The sequence below is a fragment of the Callospermophilus lateralis genome, chromosome 11, assembly GCF_048772815.1.
Source record: "Callospermophilus lateralis isolate mCalLat2 chromosome 11, mCalLat2.hap1, whole genome shotgun sequence".
NCBI classification, from domain to species: domain Eukaryota; kingdom Metazoa; phylum Chordata; class Mammalia; order Rodentia; family Sciuridae; genus Callospermophilus; species Callospermophilus lateralis.
Window position 1 is genome coordinate 10,873,657 of NC_135315.1, and position 26,588 is coordinate 10,900,244.

A 26,588-nucleotide genomic window follows, 5' to 3' on the forward strand; every position below is an offset into this window, starting at 1 on the left:
TTAATATTGTCTTGTATATTCTGTGTATTTACTAGTATGTATTCCTCTACTTTGGTTACTTCTGTTTTATACTGACGGCCCTTAATAACAAATACTACTTCATTTTTTAATCTAGAAAAAAATTGAAAACACGACCATATTTATCCTGAACTAATATGATTTCTTCATGTTTATTTCATTCATGTACCTATATGCAAATACTTGGATTTCAGTATTAGGTTCCACTGTATTGCTATGGTCAAATTGTTTAAGTTCATAAAGGTGTTTCTAATTACTTTTATGTGCCATATTGAGATTTTATATTTTCCCAATATTTCATTCCATTCATTCTTCTAAATACTTTTAGGATCACATTTTATTTAAACCTTTGATTTATATTTTGTTAAAAGTTCCATTATATGTTTTAACTTTTGCAATGTTATTTCTTTTGAATTTTCATTGTTTACTTTATTAACAACTTTTCTTCTGAATAATAGTAAGTGGAAAGAAAAGAATTTTTCTATGATGTTTAAAAATTTATGATATTCTAGCTTGTTCAGGGGAAACCTTGTATTCATATTAGTGATCTGATATTATATTGCCTATTGATTAATTAGATGGAAATGAGCACCGCTATTCTCCATTATTTTTCCTGAGTTCATCATCTTGTTTCCGACACCGAAGGACTGATAATATGGTCATTGAGAAAGACCTGGATCCCGAGCATCCTTCTGATGGTTATTTTGAACCCATAGCTTCTGAATTCCAAGGAAAAGAAGCCATCAGGTAACCATAATTCATGAGTACCGGGCTAAGGAATGGTTAACCAATAGCAATGAGGTGAGCCTGAGGCCAAATATTGAAGGGAAAGGAACTGGTCAACATCACTTTGCACTATTCCTAGGCCAGCCACCACCAGTTTCTTCTAACTGCTACCTGAAAGGAGGATTTCCTTCGACCCTCTCCATACAATGTTACCTAGTCATGCTCCACCTTGTCTGCTTTTCTGCTTCTGTCTCTTGTGCCCTACCTCTTTTTATACTTGCTATTTTCATTCTCTGAACCCTTCCTTTCATAGTTTTGTCTGGCTTATAAGATGGAAGAAGTAAGAAATTTGGAATCAGAAATTCTTAGAGCCTTGCATCACAATTGTTTCTTATTTGATGTGTACCTTGGAAAAACAAGTAAGTTTCTCAAGTCTCAGTGTCTTCTGTGAAACAAGAGTAATATCCACTTCATAATATTGTTAAGAGAATTGGTAGGTACCTGGACCATATAAGGAGCACTTAAAATATCTGTGTTCTTGGACTTTCCTTCTTGAATTAGAATTACTTGAATTACAACCACTGAATCCAAGTATTTGTGGATTTTAAAAAGCCCTGTAGATTTTTTTTTCCTACAAAGTTGCAAAGTCAAGGAATCAGAGCTTTAAATATCAACAATTTGTTTACTTTGCAGATATTTATATAGTACTTACTATCTACCAGACTTGTACTTAATTCTTACTAAGAATTAAACTTGTAAGGCAGGTACTTCTATTTTCTCTATTTTAAAATTAGAAAAGTGAACTATTGAAAGGTTAAGTTTCTTGTCCAGTATTTTTTAATTGGATATATCATTTTCATTTAAAGCTTCCTTTGATTTCACTGTAACATTCTCTTCATACCTTTTTATAAGTGGCAATGATGATGAATTTGGTATTGTCAATCTGTTCCATAGTTATAGTGATAACTATAGTTAACATACTGATTTTAACTTTTGTGTAATATTTTAAGACATGAGTCTCTTGGATTACTTCTCCCTCTTTAAAAGAAGGATACTTTGATTATTTTTGATTTTTGCTTTTATAAACAAGGCTGCCATGAACAACCTTTTAAGAATAAGCAAGGTAAAATGATGATTTTGTTCTAAGGTGTTTTGTATATGTAAAGGTGTGTGTGTGTGTGTGTGTGTGTGTGTGTGCGCACACATGTGGGAGTTATACATGTGCACATCTAGCAGACAAAAACCAGAGCTCTAAGGATGGTGCTGCATGTAACAGGTAGTATAGTGATTCTCACACATAAAACATGAGGCAAAGGATGCCAAAAGATGTCACAGGAGAGACCATAAGAGGCCGCTTTATGTCATATGGAAGGGTCTTGATATTCCCTCTGAGGCTCATGAGGAAATCCTGAGGAATGTTGAAGAATAATTAAGATGATTTTTAAAAACAACAACCTATTTTCTCTTTAAAGCATGAATTCTAAGAGGGATAACTTAAGAAGAGGAGAAAAAATTAGAGGAAATATACAATAGGAGAACTGATAAAGGACTAAACAAGATTGATTAGTAGGGGTCTAGGGAGAACATCTCAACATGATAGCTAGAGTTAAATTTTACAAGAAATATAATTGGTTACATGGGTGATGGATGAGTCTGAGCAATAATTATGAAGAAAACAGCTGAATGTCCATATTGCTAAGTATGATCCAGAATGGTAGTGGAATGGGTTTAGGTGGGAAAGGAAATGAGATCTGTTCTGGATCTGCAAGTTTAGAGCAGTTTTTTCTCAAACATAGCTTCACATTAGAATCACTTGGGAGACTTTCATAGTATCCCAGTCCTCAATCTTCACCCCAAATCAATTAATATGGATCTAATGTGAATCTTTGAGTTAGTTCGCAGGCATCAGTTGTCTTGGTATTACAATGTATTCAAGTTGAATAATTCTGATTTAGTTGTGTGTGTGTGTGTGTGTGTGTGTGTGTGTGTGTGTGAGAGAGAGAGAGAGAGAGAGAGAGAGAGAGAGAGAGAGAGAGAGAGAGAGAGACGCAGCCAGAATCAGACAGACATAGAGGTGGGGGGGGAGAGAGGATAGAGTCAAGATTGGGTTAGTGTTGAAACCGTAAGAATGGATGAGATACCACACTCAGAGAGTATAGGTAAGATGATCCACAGTATACATGGAGGAACCTGTGAAGCACAAGATAATGTTGGAATGTAGGCACTGAACAAAGAGGAAGTCATTGATGGGGACTCATCATCCAGTGATCCAGGAAGAGAAAACATTTATTGCATTTGGTAAATAGGTGGTTACTCATGATTTTATTAAAAAGAGGTCCCTGGAATGTGTGGTTGAGATCTGAGTGAAAGTGAAGAATAAAGAGAAGGAAATGAAGCAGAAATGGCAAGTTTACATTTTTATTTTGATAATAGTGTAAGATAATGGGAGGAGAGAAACTGCATCATATCTAAATCAGAGTTAGAGTTCAAAGGCAAGCTATTAGAACACTCTAGAAGGTGTAAATGACAGAGGCTCTGACTATTGGATAAGAAAGGAAGGGATGGGAGATGGAGGATAAAACCAGAGGAAGAAATTATAATTACAGAGTTTCCTACTTTTCTAAACAAATTATTAGTTGTTTAATTTTGACTTTCTAGAAAGATTCTTTTATTTTCTGTGTCAGAGGAAATAATTCATTGCAAAGTCCTGTCTTTCTGACTAGCCTGGCATTGCCATCTTTTATTTCACACAAGAGGCCAGTGGCATCTATCTCTACAGCAGGTTTATTCATGATCTATGCTATTTTTACTTCTGTCTTGGCTAAGTAAGCATCCCTTTTGTTATTTCAGGATTAGAAATGTTAAAAAGGAATATAAACCAAAATCTGGAAAAGTGAAAGCTTTGAAAGGTAAAGAAAAACATTTCATTTTTTCACTGTTATTACAAAAAATATGTAAAATTTAATGTGCAAGATTTAAAAATATCAACAAAAAAGAAAAGAAAAAAGAAAAAAGCATAAATAATCGAATTCAATTCTACCATTAAGACATTAATCATTACTGAAATAGTGCTATAAAACTCTAGATACTTCATGGGTCTATTAACTAACAAAAATGGAATGTAAAATGAAAACTGTCATTTTACTTTGTTCTTAGATTATTGTACTATAGATAATATTTTAAATTTGTATAACTTCTAGACTAAAATCTGATAAAAATTTTTTCCTAGTCAGGGAATTTACATAGTTTCTATGCTCTGGTGCAGTAATTAACTAAAATAGGATGGGTAAAAACATTGATAGTGAATTAAATTTGCAAGTCAATATGCTGAGACAAACATCGTTTATAACCTTGAACAAATATATTTTGATATTAGATATTCTTAAAAATATGGTTTGTGTAAGTATTAAATTTAGCAAGTATTTTTCTAGAGAACAATTTTCTTTTATTAAAAATAATCCTTAAGTGGAATAGAAATTATATTTACAAAAGATAAAAAATAAGAATTCATAACCCACTTGAATCAAATGTATGAAATATGATATGTCAAGATCATTGTAATGTTTTGAGCAAACAATAAAAAAAAGAAAAAAAAATTATGGGGGCCTGGGGATGTGGCTCAAGCAGTAACACACTCGCCTGGCATGCGCGGGGCACTGGGTTCGATCCTCAGCACCACATAAAAATAAAATAAAGATGGTGTGTCCACCGAAAACTGAAAAACAAATATTTTTAAAAAAACTTTTAAGGTAGAGAAGAACAATGAAGGACTATCTTCATTGTATTTACACTGTGTTTCTTCTCTAACAAATACAGTATCCTATAACTCAATCTTATTTATTTCTTTGACATTAGTTCTATACTTGGAGAAATTAATGTATTTTGGGAGCAAGTTTATTCTTCCCTCTAGGCCTGCTAGACTTTTCTCATCAAATACCATTTATATCTGTGACTTGTTTAATTTTGGCTAACAGCATATTAGAGTAATTTATATGTATACTTTAAATTTCCGAACACACCACAACATATTTGAACTCATGAAATAACCATCACTTCATATTATGTTTAAACATCTTCAACTTCCATAAGAATTTCTTCCATTTTTAGCAGTACCTTAACAAATTGAAAACAAATGGAGATCAGGACATGAAAATATATGTACAAATTGGAGCCATGTGGAGTTGCTCTTCCGGGAGTAGGTGGGAAGCTGCATTCTCTATGCTTTGTGCTCTGCATGAAAGAGTCCCTGTGGCAACTCTGGAGCACCTTTGAGAATACACTCTGAGTTCCTTATCTACATCCTGTTTTTCAGTGACTAAATAACATTCTGTTTTATGGATACCATGATTAACTTATCAACACACCAGTGTATAAAATTCAGTTTCACTATCATAGAAAACACTAGTATGATTATCTTTGTTCAGGTGTTATGAAGATCATTAATTATAACCTGAAGATAAGTTTCTAGAGGCAGAACTATTCAAAGAAACCATATTTTCAAGATTCTTGACTCATATTTCAAATCATTTCCCTTTATGATTGGAGGAATTTATACTCTCACAGTCATACACAATTAATAATAACAAGAATCATAGGAAGAATAGCAAAAAACTCTTAAGGGTCTTTGAGAATTCAGTATGTACTGGGAATTATACTAAGTGATTTACATGGATGTTTTCCACTTAACTTTATGAAAAGTATTTTGATGTTTCCCCCACTTTGCAGATGAGGAAACTGAGGCTTGCGTTTCATTTTTGCAGTGATGTGGGTCAGTTTCAGGAGAGCGTCAATGTTATTTTATGCTTACTCTTGAAAACGCTGGGTACTTTTTATTTACAACACCATACATAAAATTTGTACAGTGTTTGTGTAGTTTTCTCAATATTATTTATTAAATAATTCAACTTTCTGATAAATTTGAGAGATCACTTTATTAACCTTTATGCTTATAATGGTCCATTTTGGACACCCTTTTCATTAGCTGCTGTTATCCTAGTCATTGGTATACTGTACCAGTAGGATCATTTTAATCATGATATATATTTCACTGTTGTTATTGTATCAGTAACATATTATTTAAGTTAGCATAATTCTCCAGTGTAAATATTGAATTTTGTGTGCTTTAAGGTATTGGAATGCTTGAGTAATATACCATTAAACTTGATTGTCTTGTTCTATGTTTATGATCCACCCTGTCTAATACTCTGCTATTTGTAATGTTACTACCTTATGCTAAAACAGGCATGCTCTTTGACATATATGAAGGTCAGATCACAGCAATTTTGGGTCACAGTGGAGCTGGCAAATCTTCACTCCTAAACATCCTTAATGGGTTGTCTGTTCCAACAGAAGGTGAGCACAAAGATATCTCTCAAAACAGCATGTCTGATAAGAGAACAAGTTCTTATGTTTGATTCTGTCATTTAAAATGTAAAAGCTTGAGACCAATAATGTTAATCTACAGTTGTTTCCCTGCTAGGCATGGTGATACACACGTGTAATCCCAGTGACTCTGGAGGGTGAGGCAGGAGGATCCAAGTTCCAAGCCAGGCTGAGAAACTTAGTGATCCCCTAAGTCAAAAGAAAATTAAAAAGGGCCAGGGATATAGCTCAGTGGTAGAACACCCTGGGTTTAATCCCCAGTACTGAAACAAACAATCAAACAAAAGTTGCTTCCCAAAACTATATGATTTTGACTATATTTCTTATTTCCCCAAATTTCATGAGTATCTTTTCTATTTCATTGTGTGACATTTCATGGGAAATATGTACAACTATAAGCATATATTTATCTTATAAATGATTAGTAATTATTCATAAGTCATTATTTTAGATATTTGTGAATATGACAATATTTTCTTGAATAACATCTCTACAAATTAATAAAATATATTATCTTGCCAACATAAAATTATTTTTAACTTCTTTTCTTAGGATCAGTTACCATCTATAATAAAAACCTCTCTGAAATGCAAGACTTGGAGGAAATCAGAAAAATAACTGGTGTTTGTCCTCAAAATAATGTTCAAATCGACATGCTCACTGTGAAGGAAAACCTCAGCCTGTTTGCTAAGATAAAAGGGATTCGACCACAGGAAGTGGAACAAGAGGTAGACAGGCATGCTTGGATTAATTAAGCTGCTGATCATTGACCAAGTTAAATCATGACCACAGAATTCTTATCAGTGATTTCTCAGTCCTGTTGTGAATAAAATTTAGGCAAAGAGGTCCTCTAAAAAATATCTACCACTTTGATGGGGAGATATTATTTCACAGTATAAATTATTTTATATTCTAAGTTTTATGTATTTACTTGTATAGGTACAACAAATCTTATTGGAATTGGACATGCAAAATATTCAGGATAATCTTGCTATACATTTAAGTGACGGACAGAAAAGAATGCTGACCTTTGGGACTGCCATTTTAGGAGATCCTCAAGTGAGTAAGATTATGTACAGTGGAGAAAGCAGATAGAATGTCATAAAGAGTCAGCTCTTTTATCACTACATGTGGTAGAGCGCTCCTTGTACTTTATCGAAAGAGAATCTGCTAAGTATAATGAATAAATACATGGGTGACAAATGATTGACTATTTATTGGTATTTATAATGTTCCATGCTATCATGTGGAAATAGTTAATGTGGAATAGAAAGATGATTTTGTATCTTTTTGTTCTGTGTAGGTTTTGCTTTTAGATGAACCAACTGCTGGATTAGATCCCTTTTCAAGACACCAAGTGTGGACTTTCCTGAAGGAACGTAGAGCGAATCGTGTGATCCTCTTCAGTACCCAGTCCATGGAGGAAGCTGACATTCTAGCTGGTAATTGTTGGTTTTATTGCAGTATCACAATGAAAAGTTGGGGAAATTTAAGAGAAATGTTTGTTCTCAGGGTAAAAACCCTGTTCTCATTAGTGCCACGTACCCACTTTCCAAAGTCTGAGGGTTTTAATTTTTTTTCAAATTACCTAATAGTTCATTCAAACATCCAAATCTTCTTTCATATATATTTGGTTAAAAAATAGCCACTTGTCTTTTAGCATCCAGAGTAAAGGATATACCCATGTAATTTGTGGCATTTTACCCTAGAAAATATTGGCAAGTGCTGAAATAGATTGATGTTAATGAATTCAAATGCATTAATGTGAATGTGTGTTTCAATATTAAAATACTCAGTGCATACCTTTATTTTTATAATCATTCTCTTACTTTATTTTTTATTAAATTATTTATTTATTTTAATTTGTCATATGTGATGGTAGAATGCAATTTATTTCATATTACACATATAGAGCACAATTTTTCAAGTACACAAAGTATTTTCACACCACTCCTGTCTTCATACATGTACTTAGGGTAATGATGTCTAACTCATTCTTTATGTCCCATACAACACTTCTCCTTTGGAATTCTGAGCTAAATTTCTCATCTATATTTTATAGAGAGAAAAGAAATGACTCCTCATATCCCTTCTCACTTGCATTTTTTACTCAGATAGAAAAGTGATCATGTCCAATGGGGAACTGAAGTGTGCAGGATCTTCTGTCTTTTTAAAGAGAAAATGGGGTCTTGGATATCACTTAAGGTAAAGACTTTGGGAAAAGCCTGAATATGTATGTTTTCAGTACTGGTTTATAACAAAGTTGGACAGCTTACAAGTGTGAACTGCTGTCATGCTTCATTACAGTTATACCGGATTGGTAAGTGTTTTCTAATGATGTTCCTACTTTCCGGCCTCCTTGTGTCTTTTCTAATATTAGTTCTGGGCACAATGTCAACATTACAAGCCAAAGCTGCCTTGTCTCATCAGGACTGCTTCATGTACCATAGGTAGCTGTTCTGTGCAGCCTAAATCTCTACCTTCCTCCCACTCTCCATTTTTCTAAGCGGATTTATACATTCCGATCATACATTTTCATCCCTTCATAGGGTTCAATGGCAAATATTTTTGAAAGCCATTTTCAACAGGGAATAAATATGGTGTGAAAGAGTGGTGAGACCAGTGTCTAACTAGAAACTCTATGTCTAGGTTAAAAGAATTGTAAAAACTAAACCTATGGCCAAACAAAACATAGATGTGGGCCAAGTTTCTCTATGAGCCAATAATTTCTTTTTCTTAATTGCTTTTATTTTTTAAATACATGACAGTGGGATGCATTACAATTCTTATTACACATATAGAGCACAATTTTTCATATCTCTGGTTGTATACAAAGTACATTCACACCAATTCATGTCTTCATATATGTAATTTTGATAATGATGTTCATCACTTTCCATCATCATTGCTAAATCCCTGTCCCCTCCTTTCCCCTCCCATCCCTCTGCCCTATCTAGAATTTTTCTGTTCCTCCCATGCTCCCCTTCTCTACCTCACTATGAGTCAGTCACCTTATATCAGAGAAAACATTCGACATTTGTTTTTTGGGGATGGGCTTACTTCACTTAGCATTATCTTTTCTTACTCCATCCATTGACCTGCAAATGCCATGATTGTATTCTCTTTTATTGCTGAGTAATATTCCATTGTGTTATCTGCCACATTTTTTTAATCCATCCATCTACTGAAGGGCATCTATGTTGGTACCACAGTTTAGCTATTGTGAATTGTGGTGCTATAAACATTGATGTGGCTGTGTCCCTCTAGTTTGCTGTTTTTATGTCCTTTGAATATAGGTGGAGGGTGGGATATCTGCATCACATGGTGATTCCATTCTAAATTTCTTAAGAAATCTTCATACTACTTTCTAGATTGGTTGTACCAATTTACAGTCCCACCAGCAATGTATGAGTTTGCTTTTTCCCCACATCCTCGTCAACACTTATTGTTGTTTGTCTTCATGAACTTCATAAAGTTCCCCAAAGGATACACTTCTGTCTAATGTTTTTATCTCCCTCTGTTTATCTTTATACTTGGTATATAGTTTTAATAACTATAAGTTATGTATGTGTTTGTTTATAATTATTCTGAGGTTATATACCTTTTATATATAGATTATATATTTTCAAACCGATGGATTATTGTTTTTTCCTCATTTTGTTTATTTCATAAGGCCAAGTAAAGTAATGCTCTAAATATTGAATTTAAAAAACCTCATCTGTGTTAAAAGTATAGAAAATACTAATGCTTTTTCTTTTCTTTTGAATGTTAGTTTGTATAAGAATGAGATAAATGATTCAGGACAAATCACATCTTTCATTAATCATCATATCCCTGATGCTAAGTTAAAACTAGAAAATAAAGAAAAACTTGTATATACTTTGCCTTTGGAAAGCACAAGTAAATTTCCAGGTAACTTAAATATCATTACAATGGAATGAACTTTGGGATCAAATGTTCACATTATTATAACAATTTTCATTATTTATGGACTTGAATTTTGCTTGGGCTCGATTATTTGAGAATAATAATTTGAGATAAGAATTTGAGTTTAATAAATTTTTTGGTAGTATTTCCCTGAAAGGACAAGCAAAAAGTGGAGACATGAGAGAGGGAAGGAAGGAAGCCAGGGAATTTTGCATTATCAAGAAATTTAGCTATTGTAGGCAATTCAAGTGCAATATCATAGAGGTAGGGGTAGGGAGAAAAGATTTAAGTCATGTCACCATAAGGGTAAGGAAGTTAGGGTAATTACGTACTGCTCTCTATCTATCATTGGTTAAGGGTTAGATCCAGGTACATTAACTGTCTGGCCCTCTGGCTTGCTTTGAACATGACCTTAGCATAATTCTAAGGCTAGAAAAGAATCTCAAGACAGGTAAGTGTGTTTAATAAGCTGATTCATTGAGACTAGGAGAGTGCCGAACGGGTGAAGGTGAGGTATCAAGGTCTCTGCTACAGGTTTCTTTTTGTGTTTTAATTTTAATAAGCTCCTTTGGATGATTTGAACACGTATTTATTTTGCAAGAAAAAAAAAACATAGCTTATTTATTTTACAGAAGTGTTCAACAAGCCAGACATGGTGGCACATGCCTGTAATCCCAGCCAGAGACAGGAACCTGAGACAGGAGGATGGCTAGTTCAAGGCCAGCCTATGACAATTTATTGAGATCTTGTCTCAAAATAAAATTAGAAAGTCTGTAATGAGACTCAGTGGTAGAGTGCCCCTGGGTTCAATCCCCAGTAGCAAAGAGAAAAAAAGAAAATGTTCACCATGGGTTACCACCTGCTGGGTGGAAATACCAACCTAGGTTCTGACTGACAAATAATCCTAACTTACTACAATGGGTACTATATGTTAGGCACTGTCCTAACAAGTTCATATGTATCAACTCATTAAGTACTGACAGCTATCCTTGGGTGATATAATCTTCTCCATCTTATAAAAGAAGGAATATATTTTAGTCTCTTGTGATTTAATAGGCATCTTCCTTTTGGTTTAAACATTTAATTTATCAAATATTTAACCATAGGTCTCATTTAAATAAGCCATTTTCAATGATTTAGTTCATTTGGCAAATGCTTAGGAACTCAGATTTTAGCTCCACTTCCAAATATGGCAGGTCTCTCTAACCTCGAAGTAGCATGGAAGATGATATTCTAAACTATGTTGTAGTGTTCTTGGACTAAGCCCCCCTAAGATGTACCTGGCCTAACTTCATTTGGGGGCAGAGAAAAAGTATACGGAGGCATTTGCTGGTACCACTACTGGAATATGCCATGTAGCTAGAGTTTCTGTTGTTGATGTCCCAGCACACAGCAACCTTGTTATACACACGCCAGGCCTCTGGTACTCTAATGCCATGTCTACATCCATTATAGGATATGTGACTCCAGGTCCCCTAAAAGCCACAGGTAGGCCATAGGAAATCACAGTGCTTGGTACAGCCTTGTCCATCTATTTCCTTTCAGTAAGGATGGTGGCCCATTACCCTCCTATTCAGAAGGTAGAATGAGGGAGCCTTCTCCATGAAATTCACAGTTTCATCCAAGTACCCCTAGGAAAGAGATACATAGTAAACAAATGCTTATTGTAAATTCATTATATGAAAGAAACTACTTCAGGCACTAGAAATATAGATTAAATGAATCCCTACCCTCATGGAGCTTACATTCAACTGGGTGGGTGAAAGTGGGAAAAATAAATAGTATAATAGTTGTATGATAAAATAATAAAGCTACATGAGTTAGAGTGGTGGCTGTTGTATAATTGGAGTTTATGTAGAGTAGTCACAGAAAGGCCACAAGAAGGAAATGGTCAGTTGTTCTTCAAGTAAAGGGTAAGCGTATGTCTAGAGGACAATGATGGTGAGTAGGGGTGGGTAAGGTGGTGAGGTTAGATGGACAGTGGCTCTCCATCTCCATGAGCCAGAGAGGCTTTTGTGTGACGTTGATTGATTAATGAGGGGTTGATGTGATATGAATTTTATTTTCATTCTCTGGATAAAGAAGATCTCTGGATGTAGAGGAACAAAGAGTATAGACTAGGAAATTGGCCTCAGGGCCACTTCAGAGGTAGAAATAAAAGATGATATTGTATAGGCTAAATGATAAGGATGGGAATGTCTTTGAAAGGTATTTGTTGATAAAGCCTGACTGATGTGTCTTGCACACATGAATGTGAAGAAAAGTGTGAAAAACTAAGCGGGACTTCTAGAATTTTGGCTTGAATCACTGGGTAGAAAATGGTGGCATTTATTGAAAGTCATGGTTGGAACAGTTTGACCAAAGGGGCAGGGAAATCAACGTTCTGTTTTAGGAATGGTAACCCGCAGATATCTTTTGACTTCCCAGTGGTCAAGTATATGGTTTCCACAAGGACATTAGAAATAAAAGACAAAGTGAGACTTGAAAATTTGGGAGTCTTCAGCATATAATGAATTGGGGACCAGATATGCGTGTATGTAAAGAAAAAGCAGTTTAGGACTGAAACCTTGGAAGAGAGCAGAGTTTGAGAAGCTAGTAGGGATGTAAATTGAGAGTTCTGAAAGAAGCTAGAGGAAAAATAGTATAATGTGTTCATAATCTAGAGGGAAAATGTTTCTAGATGTGGGACTGGTGAACTGTTTTGAATGCCACAGGGTTAAAGAAAAGGGAATGATTGAGTTAAAAGGAAATAAGAAAAATAGACTTGTTCACTAAGTTTGAAAATGCAAAGATTTTCGTGACAGGAAAAAAAGAAAATTTTCTGTAGAAGTATATGAATAGCATTGGGATTTGAGGGGGTTAAGTATAGCTAGGAGTGACAAAGGCAGAGAAATCTGTGGAGGAAGTAATGTTGTTTTGTTGCTATTGTGTGTATTTGTTCAATGGATTCTATATAATTTTGGGTTGTTGTTTGAATGACCCAGAATATATTGAATAAATTAAGTATGGAGGAGAGAGAAAGAAAAGATCACTTTGGGAAGTCTTTGAAATGCTGAGACTGGAAGAAATTTGGGACTTAGGTGAAACAGTGATATCTTTCGAAGGAACAGCTGCAAGTCTTTCACTCATACAGAAGGAAGACCCAGGATTTAGAAAGAGGTATATGTGAATTTATAGTGTGAGGTGAGGAAATAATGGTCTTCCTAATTGCTCATATTGTTTTCAAGAAGTCTTCAGGATATTTGTAAACTATGGGTTGAAGATACATAGAGGCCGTTTGAAGAACAAACGGACTCAGAGATTTACAGACTCAGAGATTACGAGCCTTTCAATAGAATTTTGCTTTTGATGACGACAATAACCTAAAGGCCTACATTTTATGAACAATATTATACATATTTCAGATAAGTGCTAATTTACTAGGTTTAGCTACTGATGTTTTCAAGAATGTATATTTTCTTGTCTGTTGCTTTAGACCTTTTCAGTGATATTGATAAGTGTTCTGGCCAGGGTATGATGAGTTATGACATCTCCATGTCAACTCTGAATGAGGTCTTCATGAACCTGGAACGAAAACCAGCGATGAGACAAGGTCAGATCGTTTGCATATTTCACAGAAATCAATTTCCAAATTATCATGTGTCAATTTAATGTTTATACTATCTTTTGCATAATTCATACTAAGGAATATGAGTTTTTCCAAATTTGGCTCTGCTGTTGAGATGGGATGCTTGTTGACCCACATCATCAGTAGGACTCAATACAGAGCCCTTCTTGGCTTTTACCAAATCTCTTTTGAAATCCATCAAATTCCTTTAGGTAGTTTTCCCCCATCCTCATGTGCTCACTACTGCTTTAATGTTTTGAGGTTGTGAAAGATCTTAATTAGAGGAGTGAGGTCAAAAAAGATATTTCTGATAAAAAATGTTCTCAGTTTGTTAATTCAAATTTAATTTCAGTAAAGTCTAAATAGGAAGAATTCTCAGTTTCAACTCCTGAATATTTAATTGACAATAAGAGCTTTCATTTTGGGTGCGCCTCCTATGCCAGATAGCTCAATAAAAGTGTAAATATACATTCATATATACATATAATATTACTTCACACCAAGTGTCATTGACACCATCTTACAGATGAGAAAATAGAACTAAGAGCAGTTAAATGACCTTCTCCATTTCATGCCACTTGTAAATCATGGGTATAGGGTTTATATAAAGGTTTGGTTGTTTCAGAGCTGATGCATTTCCCCCTGAAATCCTAGATTATTGATAATTTTCTAGTAAATATTGAGGCTTTAGTGATTGCTATTACTATCAAAAAGCTTTTTTTAAAAGTTCTCAAATATTGTTACCTTTGGATTAGATTTTCAAAAAACTATACATAGCAAAATCACCCCTTTCCTGAGTTCTTCTTTTAGTATGTAGTTACTATGTTTTCCTACCAAGGTTATAGAATTTGGATATTATTGTATGTTTCTCATGTTGTTTGCATTGTACCCACAAACGTTCCAAAATATTTTTATTTAAAAGTTTTAATATGCATAACCATTGGTAATTATACCTGCAGAAAGAAAATATTGAAGAGTGGGGATACATAAACTTAATATATAATAAGTTTATGTTTAAACTTGTGTAAATAAATGTATTGAATAATTCTTTTGAATAAGGCTATAACAATAAAACCAAATGTAAAATAATATTAAAAATTTTTAAGAAGAAAATTACTATGATGCCCTAGGATGGCATTAATAATAATAATAATGATGTCTGTGTGTGTGTGTGTGTGTGTGTGTGTGTGTGTGCGTGCACGCACATGTGCCTATAGATTTTGAACAAACAGACAAGATAAGAGACTCCGAAAGCCCAAGTGAAATAGATCCAGCTTGCTATTCTCTCCCTGAAGTACACAAGACTGTGAGCGACATGGGCCTCTGGAGAATGCAAGTCTGTGCGATAGCACGGCTCCGTTTTTTAAAGCTGAAACGTGGAAGAAAAACACTTTTGACCCTGTGAGTATCAGAGTGTTGTGATTTTGTTAAACGAGGAGTTTCAAAAAAGGTTCAAACCAGAGGAGAATTTAAAACTAGAACACAATGCCCAGCATTTCTGCTGGAGAAAAGGTAAATGTCGCATTGGATTTTACTGACCGTGGGAATACCTGTAGATTAGCTCTTGATTACTGCTTCAATACAAGTGCATTTAGTTTTCATAGTTGGATGACCTATGTTCATGTAGCATTTATTTTTTAGTCCTGGGTATCATGATGAGACATAGCTCAGAATATTTGTACCTGGAGGAATTGTCCTTGTAGATATGGCACACAACAAGTGGTTGTGGAATGTTTTACTGAGGAAATAAAATTACTGTATATTCATATGGTGATTTTCTTTATTGTTTAGGCTATTGGTTTTTGGAATTGCACTGTTTCCTTTGATTATGGAAAAGATAGCTTATTCTATGATAAATGAAAGTGAAAACTGGGAGTTTAAAACGGAATTATATTTCCTCTCTTCTGGACAACTTCCTCAGGAACCTCGTACCAGCCTCTTGATCATCAATAACACAGGTGAAAAGGAAAACAAAATTTACATCCAGAAAGAAGTTATTTTTGTTATCAAATAGCATATGTGTTAGAGGAAACAAATCATAGGAGAAGAAAATATACATTTATAGGAAATAGTTTATGAAAAAAAGTGAATATTTGCTCTGATTTTAGAGATCACAGAATGATGGGGAGAAGTGTGAATGCACCTGGGTTACTATTCAATCTGATAGAAGTAACTTATCTACATGATAACCTGAAGCTATGAATTAGAGAGAAATAAACTTTTATCTTGGTGGAACCACTTCATTTTCAGATTTCTTTACAGCAGCCTAACTTATACCATAAATATGATACATGCTGATTGACATGCAAAGATGGCCTGTCTACTACACCCCACACTCTACTACTAATTTAAATAGGATTCAGGAAGACCACTTATTTTATAATGGCAAAGACTGGGTAATTGCTTATTTTTAAGTGTTTAATTAACTTGAAGGGGAAGTTTATATGTTTCTACTTAAGATGTTAAAAATAAATACAGGGTCAGAGTTCTCTCTTGATGAGTTCCTTGCCCAGTCCAGGATTATAGATATTTCCTCTTTAAAAAAACAAGGTTTTTTCAATCCTGTTTCTCATTCTTGTTTTCCACTTGGGTTTTGAAAAGTAAGTTTCCTTGTTGCCTTAGAATAGAATTTTTCTAATTGTACATTAATTTCTAAGACCTACAGGTTTTTTTTTTTTCACCCATGAGCATAGTGTTGTCTCATGATGTTTTTCCTCTCCAGTCTTGCTAAAGATATTTATTTTTTTCTTATCTGTACTCAGTTGTTAGGTATTTAGAGCCTTAAGTTTGGTACTTCTGTGTCATTGTGTTCCTCTTTCCTTAAAATCTGGTGATTATTGGTAGCATGTTCATGTTTTCCTGTGGTCCCGGTCCCCGTTTGGTTAGATCCTGCTGTGAAGATGGAGAGGCTTGTGTGGCTGTCCCAGGATATAAGGAAAGCTTGTTTTCCATGGATATGTCCTTCCTATGGGGGGAATTTTGAATTTTCCTGAAGTTTGACCCTATTTGTCCATTCCCAGAGCCTCCTCCATGCATCCCAATATGAACTCTGATTTCAAGCTAAAATACGGCAAACAAGCTTCTTTTTCCTTTTTTCCACTCCATCTTTCCCTGATTGGAATTACTTTAAGTCTTGCCTGACTCTGTAAAAAATACTGTCTCTTAGAAGGTAAAAATAGCACTCTTCCCTGAGACAGATGCAATATTGCCTGCTCTGTGAGACATGAGGAGGGGCCTGACTGGTCACCTTGCTCCAGGTGTGGCAAACTGGTTAAGGACCCTGACTGTGGCTTCCATGCCCACACTGTCCCTTTCTACTCATTTCCTCTGAGCTTTGATATCCTGGAAGCTGATTTTACCTTAGCAGCTATTTGCTTCTGTGTGCTCCAGGCTGTGCATTTCCTCAGCTCTTTTTTCTCTTTCAAAGAATACCATTTGCTGCCTTCTTTAGGAGCACATTAAAATTTTTGGTTCAATAGTGGCCCCCTTCTTATTTTCCATTTCATTAGAAAAAAGTACATATCCATGCCATATACAGGAGTGCAATATATATGCAAATATGTTAAGTAAAATAAGAATATTTCTGTATTATACATGTACATTTATATATTTACTTTTTATTACTTCAAAGAATAAGGGTGAGAGGAAAGTATTATCATCAGGTTGGACAATCTAAAGTACTCCTATAATAACTGTATCTCCACAAATGTATTTTTTGAAATAAAAGTCATGAAATAGAACTACTTTATTTTAATGATCACACATCAATTTTCATTAAAGGGAATTAAAAAGCTAATTCATCATAGCATAATATTTGTTAAATAGAAGATGTTAGAGTGAATGATTTCTTTTTCATGGCACAGTATTATTGTGATATCTATAGAGAAAGCGTGCTGTAAGTATCAACTTTATGTACGGGGTTCACTAGGAAAACATTTGTAATCTATTTACTCACCTTTATATGGCCTTTTGTTATTGATTTCCTACTAGAATCAAATATTGAAGATTTTATACAGTCTTTAAAGCATCAAAATATACTTTTGGAAGTAGATGACTTTGAAAACAGAAATGGCACTGAAGGCCTCTCATACAATGGCGCTATCATAGTTTCTGGTAAACAAAAGGTACGTTTGCCTCTTGAGTTTTGCTTTTATGACTGCACACAAATACACAGAAAGTGCTATGTTTTAACTCTTAAAAACTTCAGAAAATCAACCCAGCTAGTATATAGTAGCTTGACTCAGAAGAACATTTTTAGTCCATATTGAATAAACTGTGATGTTTAAATGGGTGTTTTTGAAACATTTTTCTCCTCTTGAAGTAATTTTTACATTTGAAAGAAACTAAATTAGTCATATTATTCAAACCCAATGAAATATTACATCTTAAAATTATCTATAATTATGAATTTAGGGAATCCATTTAATAGTTAACTATCTGTATGATATGTTGGTAAAACATACTATACTAATAATATACTGTACTGTACTAAAAATATTATAATATCCACACAGACTCTTGGAGAGAAAAGTATTCCTCATATGCTATGTTAATGTATTTCAATTTAGGTAAAAGTGTATGAGCCGTAGAAATCAAGAAACCAGATGAAAATCCAACCTAATCATAAGTAAAACTTCTGAGTCTCACTTTACTAACAGTTTTCTCTTTATTTATTGCCACAAGGTAAATAAAAAACAAAACCTTTTGAAACTGTATCATTGAACTCTAGACTACCTAAGCTAAATTATGAATTATGAATTATGAAAAATATAGTCATTCTCTTCCAACTTTGGGAAACTGCTTTGGCCGCTCCTTTGTCCTAAATACTTACTACTCGAACTATTGTTAATGTTTAAACAACATTGAACCTCTTGATGAATGCGTGAACATTTTCATCAACATGAAGTACATTAACCTAGTCTTAGAGAGGGTGGAAATGCTTTGCTGACAGTGTGAACATAAATAATTAATAAACTCCATGTTTATCACCTGCTATGATAAAATTCCTTTTCTTGCTCATAAAATGCCAGTGATTCCTTGTCCAAGTAACTTTTAAACTCCACTGAGATCTCCTCATCAAGACAATGGAGACAAAATCATAGCTATTTAGCAAAAACAATAAAAATTTGTATGAAGTGGATTCTGATTCTGCACTATCCACTGTGCTAGGGCCTTTTATATATAATCTCATTAAATCATGTAATGACCCATTTAGTATCCTGTCTCACAGATGAGGAAACTTATGCTCATGAAAGTTCGTTAACTTGAAGATGGACACATAGCTGGAATGTGACACTCCAGCTTCTTACATATAAAAACTGTACCTTTGTTCTTCAAGGACTTAGAATTGACTTTATTGATGTTGTTTTTGTTTATTTTAAGGATTATAGATTTTCAGTTGTGTGTAATACCAAGAGGTTGCACTGCTTTCCTATCCTCATGAATATTATCAGCAATGGGCTACTTCAGATGTTTAATCATTCACAGCATATTCGGATTGAGAGAAGTCCATTTTCATGGGTAAATATTGAATTTAGTGATCCTCAAATTAAGAATTTGATAAGTAACCTATGTTTTTATTCTTTGAGGTTTAAATATTTATATTTAATTATTCACCCTAAAAATTACTATTGTGTCCTAACATTTTAAGCATGTTTTATCGAATAAAATATTTTTTATTGCTAAGTTATCATCAGAGAAATCCTTGGTGAATATTTTTGAATATTTTTTCATATTCTCCTGGGGGATGCTGTGGAAGTTGTAGAGACATTCCAGGGAGTACATTAAAGAGGAAGCAGAGACAGAAAATACTGAATTAGAAATCAGGAGCTTTTGTCATGCTGCTTTCATTTTATAAATTTAATATAATTTACTAATGGAAAGTCTCTTGACTAAGTGAGTAGATTGACTAACATGAAGGAGAACTTGCCAGTCCTGGGATGTAATTCTTTCTGATGCCTTCCTTCATGTAACCATAGTTCCTCTGTGTTGCAAAGATGTCTAATACTGATGAGTTGAGCTTCTGGGATTTGGGCTACAGCCTGTCTTCAGACAATAGAGAAAACAATGGTTGGAGATAGAAGAGCAGAGGGCCTTCCACACTGGGCTCCAGTAATCTCACCTCCTTCCTTTTCCCCTGAAGCCCAGAAGTGACAGTGGCTTCCCATTTCATCATTCTTCTTGGATGATGATCCCCCATATAACCAATGCCTGATTATTAGAAAATAATAAGTATTTAAGATCTTATAGTTTTCTGGTTGATACCAAAGGGATCTCTTGAAACTGATTCCAAATGTTTCACACCAAAAGTTTGAAAGAAAAATCAGCAGCATTAAAAATGGACCAGTTAAAAGGAAATTTCACTTTATGACAAAGGTGTTGAGTTCCATTTTGGCTCCATTGCATGGCTGTTATATTCAAGTGCAGATTTTCTGTAGGTAATGGGGAGAATGAGAATGGAATAGACTTGAGAGGTGAGTGATGTATGTCTACATCCATGAGTTGAATGTGATCAGGGGGAATACAGGATGGTTTAGCACAGAAGTGTCTGAAGGGAACTCTTCTGAAAGTGGAACCAGTGGGTGGGACAGTTACCCTCTCTTGGTTACTCAGTTTTCTCATGTCTTTGCCTGTTTGCTCAGGATCAAAATGGACCTAAATTCCATGGCTACTCTCTTAATCACACCCCATCCCCCAGTTGCATACTCCTTCATTCCTATGATGACAGTAATGCATTTTCCCACCTGGAGAAAAATTGGAATTTACAGACACAGATTCCAAAATCTTAAAATTTGAGAATTGGAGAATTATTCTGAGACAGACTTGTGTTGCTCCCCTCTAATTTTATCCATGAGATAGTCCTGTATGCTGCTTGGGCACAGGGCCCAGTCTCAGACAGACACTGATTTGGGGGTAGTGATTTAAATTTTATCTCTTCAAAGATGCATTCATTGGCACCAACTTTCCTTTTCAGCTCTGTGCTAGAGAATGTATCCTCCCTGTTGCTAAGGACTTCACATACCCATCTGTGGTTTGCTGAGAAAGACATGTTGCCTAGGCCTGAGTTTTCTGTTAATGAAGAGTCACAATTCACAAATTATTGTTTTTCATCATGGTAAAAACACATAATATAAAACTGACTATAATAATCATTTAAAGCATACAAATCACTAGTATTAAGTACATTCACTTTGTTGTGAAATAAAGTTCTAGAACTTTTGTGTCTGGTGGAAGCAAAACTCTCTATCCATCAAACAGTTCCTATTCCTATCTCCTTTCCTGCTCCTGGGGAGGAACCATCACTCTACTTTCTATTTCTATGAATTTGACTACTTTAAATACCTTAATATTTGTCTCTTCTTGACTGATTTATTTCACATAGCATAATGTCCTCCATGTTCATCCATGTTGCAGCATGTGACAGATTTTCTTCCTTTTTAGAGCTGACTAATGTTTTATCCTATGTATATATACACCATGTTTTATTTATCCATATATCCACTGGTAGACATTTGGGTTGGTTCCATCTCTTGACTATTGGAGGTAATGGTGCTATCAACGAGTGTGCATGTACCTCTTAAAATCCCTGCTTTGTGTTCTTTTCGATGTATACCCCAAAATGAGACCTAAATCATTTCTGATTTGTGTTTTTCTTGGAGTTGAAGCCCCATATCAAGTAACAAGAAATCACTTTCCCTTCTTGGATGACTGTGAACTAGAACTATATTTTGACTTCTCAATATTTCAAAAAGCATATTCTTTGATTATTAGTGTTTGTTTCATGAAAAAATTTACTATTACGTTTTTGCTTCCAGAACCATGTGTACATCTGGACTGGGTTGCCGGAAAGTTCTCCATTCATGATTTTTGTTGTGTGCTGCCTTTCTCCTTACATTGCCATGAGCAGTGTGAGTGATCACAAAGTAAGAGAAATCAGGGAAGTTCAGGGATTTAAGTAATTGTGTTTTAATACTGTGTGTTCAAAATGTTTTCCTGTGAGAAAAACACTTAACTCTACTTTGGGCAACATTGTTAATCATTATTTCTAGCAAGTCAGAAAACTTACTTTTAAAAATGCAAAACACTTTTTACTTCAACTTTTTGGCATAAGTACAATGATTTTTTACACTTGACATAAACCTTTAGAGGGCAATATTATAAAAAAATCTTTGGACTACATTATTTCCTAACTCAGGAGGAAATCATTGATGTTGAAATTGAAGACCATATTTAAGACTTGTGTTCCCTCTGCATTCTGTAAATGCAATTTTATATTGTATTTGTGTTTAATTATTCTCATTAACCAAACAAAACCTGAAAATAAGATTTAGATAAGTCTGCTTTCATCATCTTGAACCAGTAACTCTATGGAAATATATATATGTGTGTATATATATATATATATATATATATATATATATATATATATATATAAATTTTTTTTCAAGTCACAAGACATGTCTTTGGAAAAAGCTTAATGCTTTGAAAAAATATCTGAATAACGAATAGAAAAGTGATATTAATTAAGTCTACCTAATAAAACAAAGTACATTTTTTTTTAAAAAGTCGCCTTTATGTAACTGTAGACCTCAGTTTCCTGAACAATATGTAAACTATAAACACACAGTATGCAAACAGTAAACACACACACCCACATATGTACACATATATACAGTATGCAAACAGTAAACACACATATTTATAAACACATATAGTATAATAACTTTATATATATAGTACATGTTATTTTTTAAATATTAGGTTAGATTATATATCTTAAAAATACTTTCAGTATATTTTTTTTGTATTTGGATTTTATTTGAACCTATATATATCCTGTGTTCTCTCATCAGAAGAAAGCTAGTTCTCAGCTATGGATTTCAGGCCTCTACCCCTCTGCTTACTGGTGTGGGCAGGCAGTGGTGGATATTAACCTCTTCAATTTAATTCTCCTTTTAATGTATTTAATCATCTACATAACAAACATGATGGAAATTTATATTACAAGTCAAGGTATATTTGCTATGGTAAGTAGCATATTAAATAGATCAAATTTTATAAGGTAATTAATAATTTTTTAAAAAATTAATATTTTCTATAATAATGGTAATTCCATCTTTATTTTACCATAGACCAAAAAATGCTTGTAAAGTTTATGTTTAACAACATATTTTTAATATATTTGTAATGTGATTTTTTTCTTCAGATAATATTTCATTTTTTGATTATGATATTTTTTGTATTTCTTCAGGTTGTTGTATCACTTGGTTATTCAGCTTCTCTTATCTTCCTGACATATGTGATATCATTTATTTTTCGTAAGAGTAGAAAAAATAGTAGCCTCTGGTGGTTTTGCTTCTATATTGTAAGTACACAAACATTATTATACATACACACTAGAGACATAGTTATTTCTAAACTGTCAATGTAATATCATTCATAGTCACGTTTGTCTTAAGCAACTTGTCTTAACAATAGAAGTTAAAATTCAAAATCCAAAATGCTCCAAACCCAAACATTTCTGGTCCCAAGAATTTCAGATAAGGGGTACTTAAACCTGTACTTTAAAACTGCACCGTCGAAAGGAGGACAAAGGTAACTCGGTATCTAGTTAGTGATGTTCCTAAATAATTTAGAACCCTATCAACAGAGTTCATAAAGAACTTCATAGAAAACCTGAAATATAAAATATACTATTGAGTGTATAGATACTTTATGTTATGCAGCTTCCTGGCAACACTAGAACAAAAACTCATCCTAGTCTCACCTGTTTCTAAATGAAAACTTAAACATAAGTCTAAGACATTGAAACTTACAAAATCTACATCTAGAGTTTTGAACTCCAATCTTGCATTTGCTGTGTGGTTTTAAACCACATCTCTTAGTGTCTGACCATCTCTAACATCTCTGAACCCTAGATTTCTCATTTATAAATAGAAGAATAACAGTTACTACATTATAGAGTAATTGTAAGGATTAAAGTAAGTAATTCAGACTTTCTTCATTCCTGGCATTTATGTAATATTCAGTGAACCTAGAGATTAGAATTTTTATTCAAAAAGTACATTACTAGATCTAGCAGAGGTTTAATTTAATGCTTAATACATATTTGTTGGCTGATAAATTGATCCTCAAAACAGAAAAATAAAAAGTTATTTTTATCCCCTTCTCCCATTTACCAGTTTTCTAAAAGAAAATGAGTCTATTGCTATGAAAATGCATAATCTCAGAAAAAGCATTTACTTGGAATTGGGGCGAAATGTATTAGGCAGGACAGTGGCAAAGCTTTGTGATAGTTTGGTGAGAGGCAAAATAGTAAGATAGATTTTTAAAATAACTGCCCATGTAACTTTCAATTTATACAGGATTTACATATTACTATTGTTACCTTAGCTTTAAAAAGCTCATTCCTCTTTTTATCCTGTTATCTTGGGTTGAATTGAATACTGGGTCAGGAAGTCTATTTGGTCATTTTAAATATCCCCTTAATCTTTTTTTTTTTTTTTTTTTTTGAGAGAGAGAGAGAGAGAGAGAAAATTTTTTAATATTTATTTTTTAGTTTTCGGTGGACACAACATCTTTGTTTTTATGTGGTGCTGAGGATAGAACCCGGGCCGCACACATTGCCAAGCAAGCGTGCTACCGTGAGCCACATGCCCAGCCCTCCCTTTATAATCTTCAATCTCTTCATCTATTAGAAATTTTCTTGTGAGACTATAGTTGGCAAATATTTTCTCCCACTCTATAAACATCTTCTTGCTTTGTTAATTGTTCCCTTTGTGGTGCAGAAGTTTCTTCATTTGTTTTTTTTTTAATGTTTTTATTAATCCTGGATTAATATCCAGAATATATAAGGAACTCAAAAAATTTCACAACAAAATAACAAGTAATCAAATAAAAAAATGGGCGAATAATATGAACATATACTTCTCAAAAGTGTACAAATAGACAACAAATATGCCAGAAAGAAAGAAAGAGAGAAAGAAAGAAAGAAAAAAGAAAGAAAGAGAGAAAGAAAGAAAGAGACTCATTATCCATCAGGGGAATGCTAGTCAAAACTATTTCATAGGTGGATGAGGTGGTGCATGCCTATAATTCCAGCAGCTGGAGAGGTTCAGGCAGTAGGATATCAAGTTCAAAGCCAGCCTGAGAAATTTAGCAAGGCCCTAAGCAAACTGGTGAGACTTTGTCTCAAAATAAAAAAGGGATGAGGGAGGGTTCAGTGTTAAAATGCCCTGGGTTCAATTTTTGATACCAAAAAATAAAAAGCAATGAAATCTTTTTATTTGCAGCAAAATGGACAAACCTTGAGGACAGTGTGTTGAGTGAATAAGCCAGACACAGAAAAACAAATGGCATATGTTCTCTCTCATGTGTAGAAGCTAAAAAAATAGTTACTTTGAATGAAAGTTAGTGATTACTGGAGGTTGGGAAGGATGAGAAATGGAGGGAAAATAAAAGAAGTTTGGGTAACAGGGACCAAAACAGAATAACTTGTGGTGTTCAACAGCTCAGTAGGTTGACTAAAGTTCTCAACAATATTATGTATTTTATGAATATCTAGAAGAGAGGAGTTCAAAGACTCCAAACATAAGGGATTATTCCCCTGATTAGGCAGTACATGCCATATTTATGTGCTGAAATACCACCGGGGCTGTGGGTGTAGCTCAGTTGTAGAGCACATGTTTAACATGAGTGAGACTCTGGGTCCTGGGTTCAATCCCAGGACCAAAAAAAAAAAAAACGCAGGAAAAGAAAAACAAAGTTTATACTGAACTTAATATGTGCAATTAATACATGTTAACAAAAATAAAATTAAAAATTTTCTGTTGGGAAGCTAAAATTCATGTATGTTCTCATTAACAAAAGCTCCTTTTCCTCTTCTCTCTCTGGAAGGAGGCATAGTGATAGCATGTAATTATGTTTGCATATGGAAAAATTATGACATATGTGATAAGAACATCTACATCTTAAATTATTTCTCAAGTGAATATGGACGGAGTGTGTCTGATGTAATACCATTGGACTTCCCTTGTAGATATTGAACGTCATGCCTTACATCATTTTTATCAATGACCTCAAGCTAACTATGATCATTGTCAGCATGGTGTTACTCCCATCATCGACCTTGGAAGTATTTCTGATCTTCCTGGAAAATGTAAGAAGTCTTACCATCTGTGCCCTTAAAATGAATATGTAGCCTTATGGAAGTGCTTCTCCAAGATCTACAAGGATAGAAAGTGAATTAGTTTGAATTGGAAGTGAGAGCAAATGACCATGAGGTATTTCTTTGGGATGACTAAAATGTTCTAAACTTGAAGTATGATTCTCCACAGCTTTGTAAACTTACAAAACATCCTGGAGTTGTGCACTTAAAATGGGTAAATATTATGGCATGAAAATTGATCCTCATAAAGCTGTTAAAAAAAAGCCTTCTCCTATGCACTTTGCAAAAATATATGCCCCATTAAATGCTATTGAAATCTAACATAAGATTTAAAAGAGCTCTCTGGGTCAATGGGTATTCATTATCCACTCTAAGGATAAATTCATGCATCCTACCATCTAGGTATTCAAAAACAGGTATCGAACACTATTCTGCTAAGCATTAGGACACCTGATGAATAAGATCCCATAGTCCTTCCTTTCACAGAGTTTAGAGGAGACAAAGATCAACTTCCAGAAAGTGAACACAACAAACTTAAAGGTTACAAAGGAGAAGGGCAGAGGGCCAAGGGAGAACATGCAAAGTTCAGCCAATGTGCTCTGGAAAGTCAGAATTCTTCTGGGGACTTGATGTTCCCATACATTCCTAAAGGATAATTAAGAGTTAATGTGTCAGGGAGTGAGGCAGGGAGTAAGCATGTTCTGCAGAGGGAAGCAAAGGCATCAGAACAAAAATACTCCTCCATCAACTGAGGGATGTCTG

The 26,588-nt window shown here is 34.1% G+C and overlaps 1 protein-coding gene across 1 annotated transcript in view; it reads left to right on the plus strand.

The window, feature by feature from the left end:
- LOC143410424 (ATP-binding cassette sub-family A member 6-like) overlaps window positions 1–26,588 on the plus strand; it is a 51,336-nt gene that overhangs the window by 12,276 nt on the left and 12,472 nt on the right. The window contains exons 10-26 of the mRNA XM_076871282.1: window positions 597–765; window positions 3,595–3,653; window positions 5,986–6,096; window positions 6,679–6,854; window positions 7,066–7,185; window positions 7,430–7,568; window positions 8,241–8,331; window positions 9,899–10,038; window positions 13,529–13,645; window positions 14,878–15,061; window positions 15,452–15,618; window positions 17,651–17,784; window positions 19,043–19,180; window positions 21,475–21,582; window positions 22,513–22,686; window positions 22,911–23,024; window positions 25,698–25,817. Coding sequence (XP_076727397.1) covers window positions 597–765; window positions 3,595–3,653; window positions 5,986–6,096; window positions 6,679–6,854; window positions 7,066–7,185; window positions 7,430–7,568; window positions 8,241–8,331; window positions 9,899–10,038; window positions 13,529–13,645; window positions 14,878–15,061; window positions 15,452–15,618; window positions 17,651–17,784; window positions 19,043–19,180; window positions 21,475–21,582; window positions 22,513–22,686; window positions 22,911–23,024; window positions 25,698–25,817 — 2,261 coding nt within the window. The remainder of the gene's footprint in view (window positions 1–596; window positions 766–3,594; window positions 3,654–5,985; window positions 6,097–6,678; window positions 6,855–7,065; window positions 7,186–7,429; window positions 7,569–8,240; window positions 8,332–9,898; window positions 10,039–13,528; window positions 13,646–14,877; window positions 15,062–15,451; window positions 15,619–17,650; window positions 17,785–19,042; window positions 19,181–21,474; window positions 21,583–22,512; window positions 22,687–22,910; window positions 23,025–25,697; window positions 25,818–26,588) is intronic.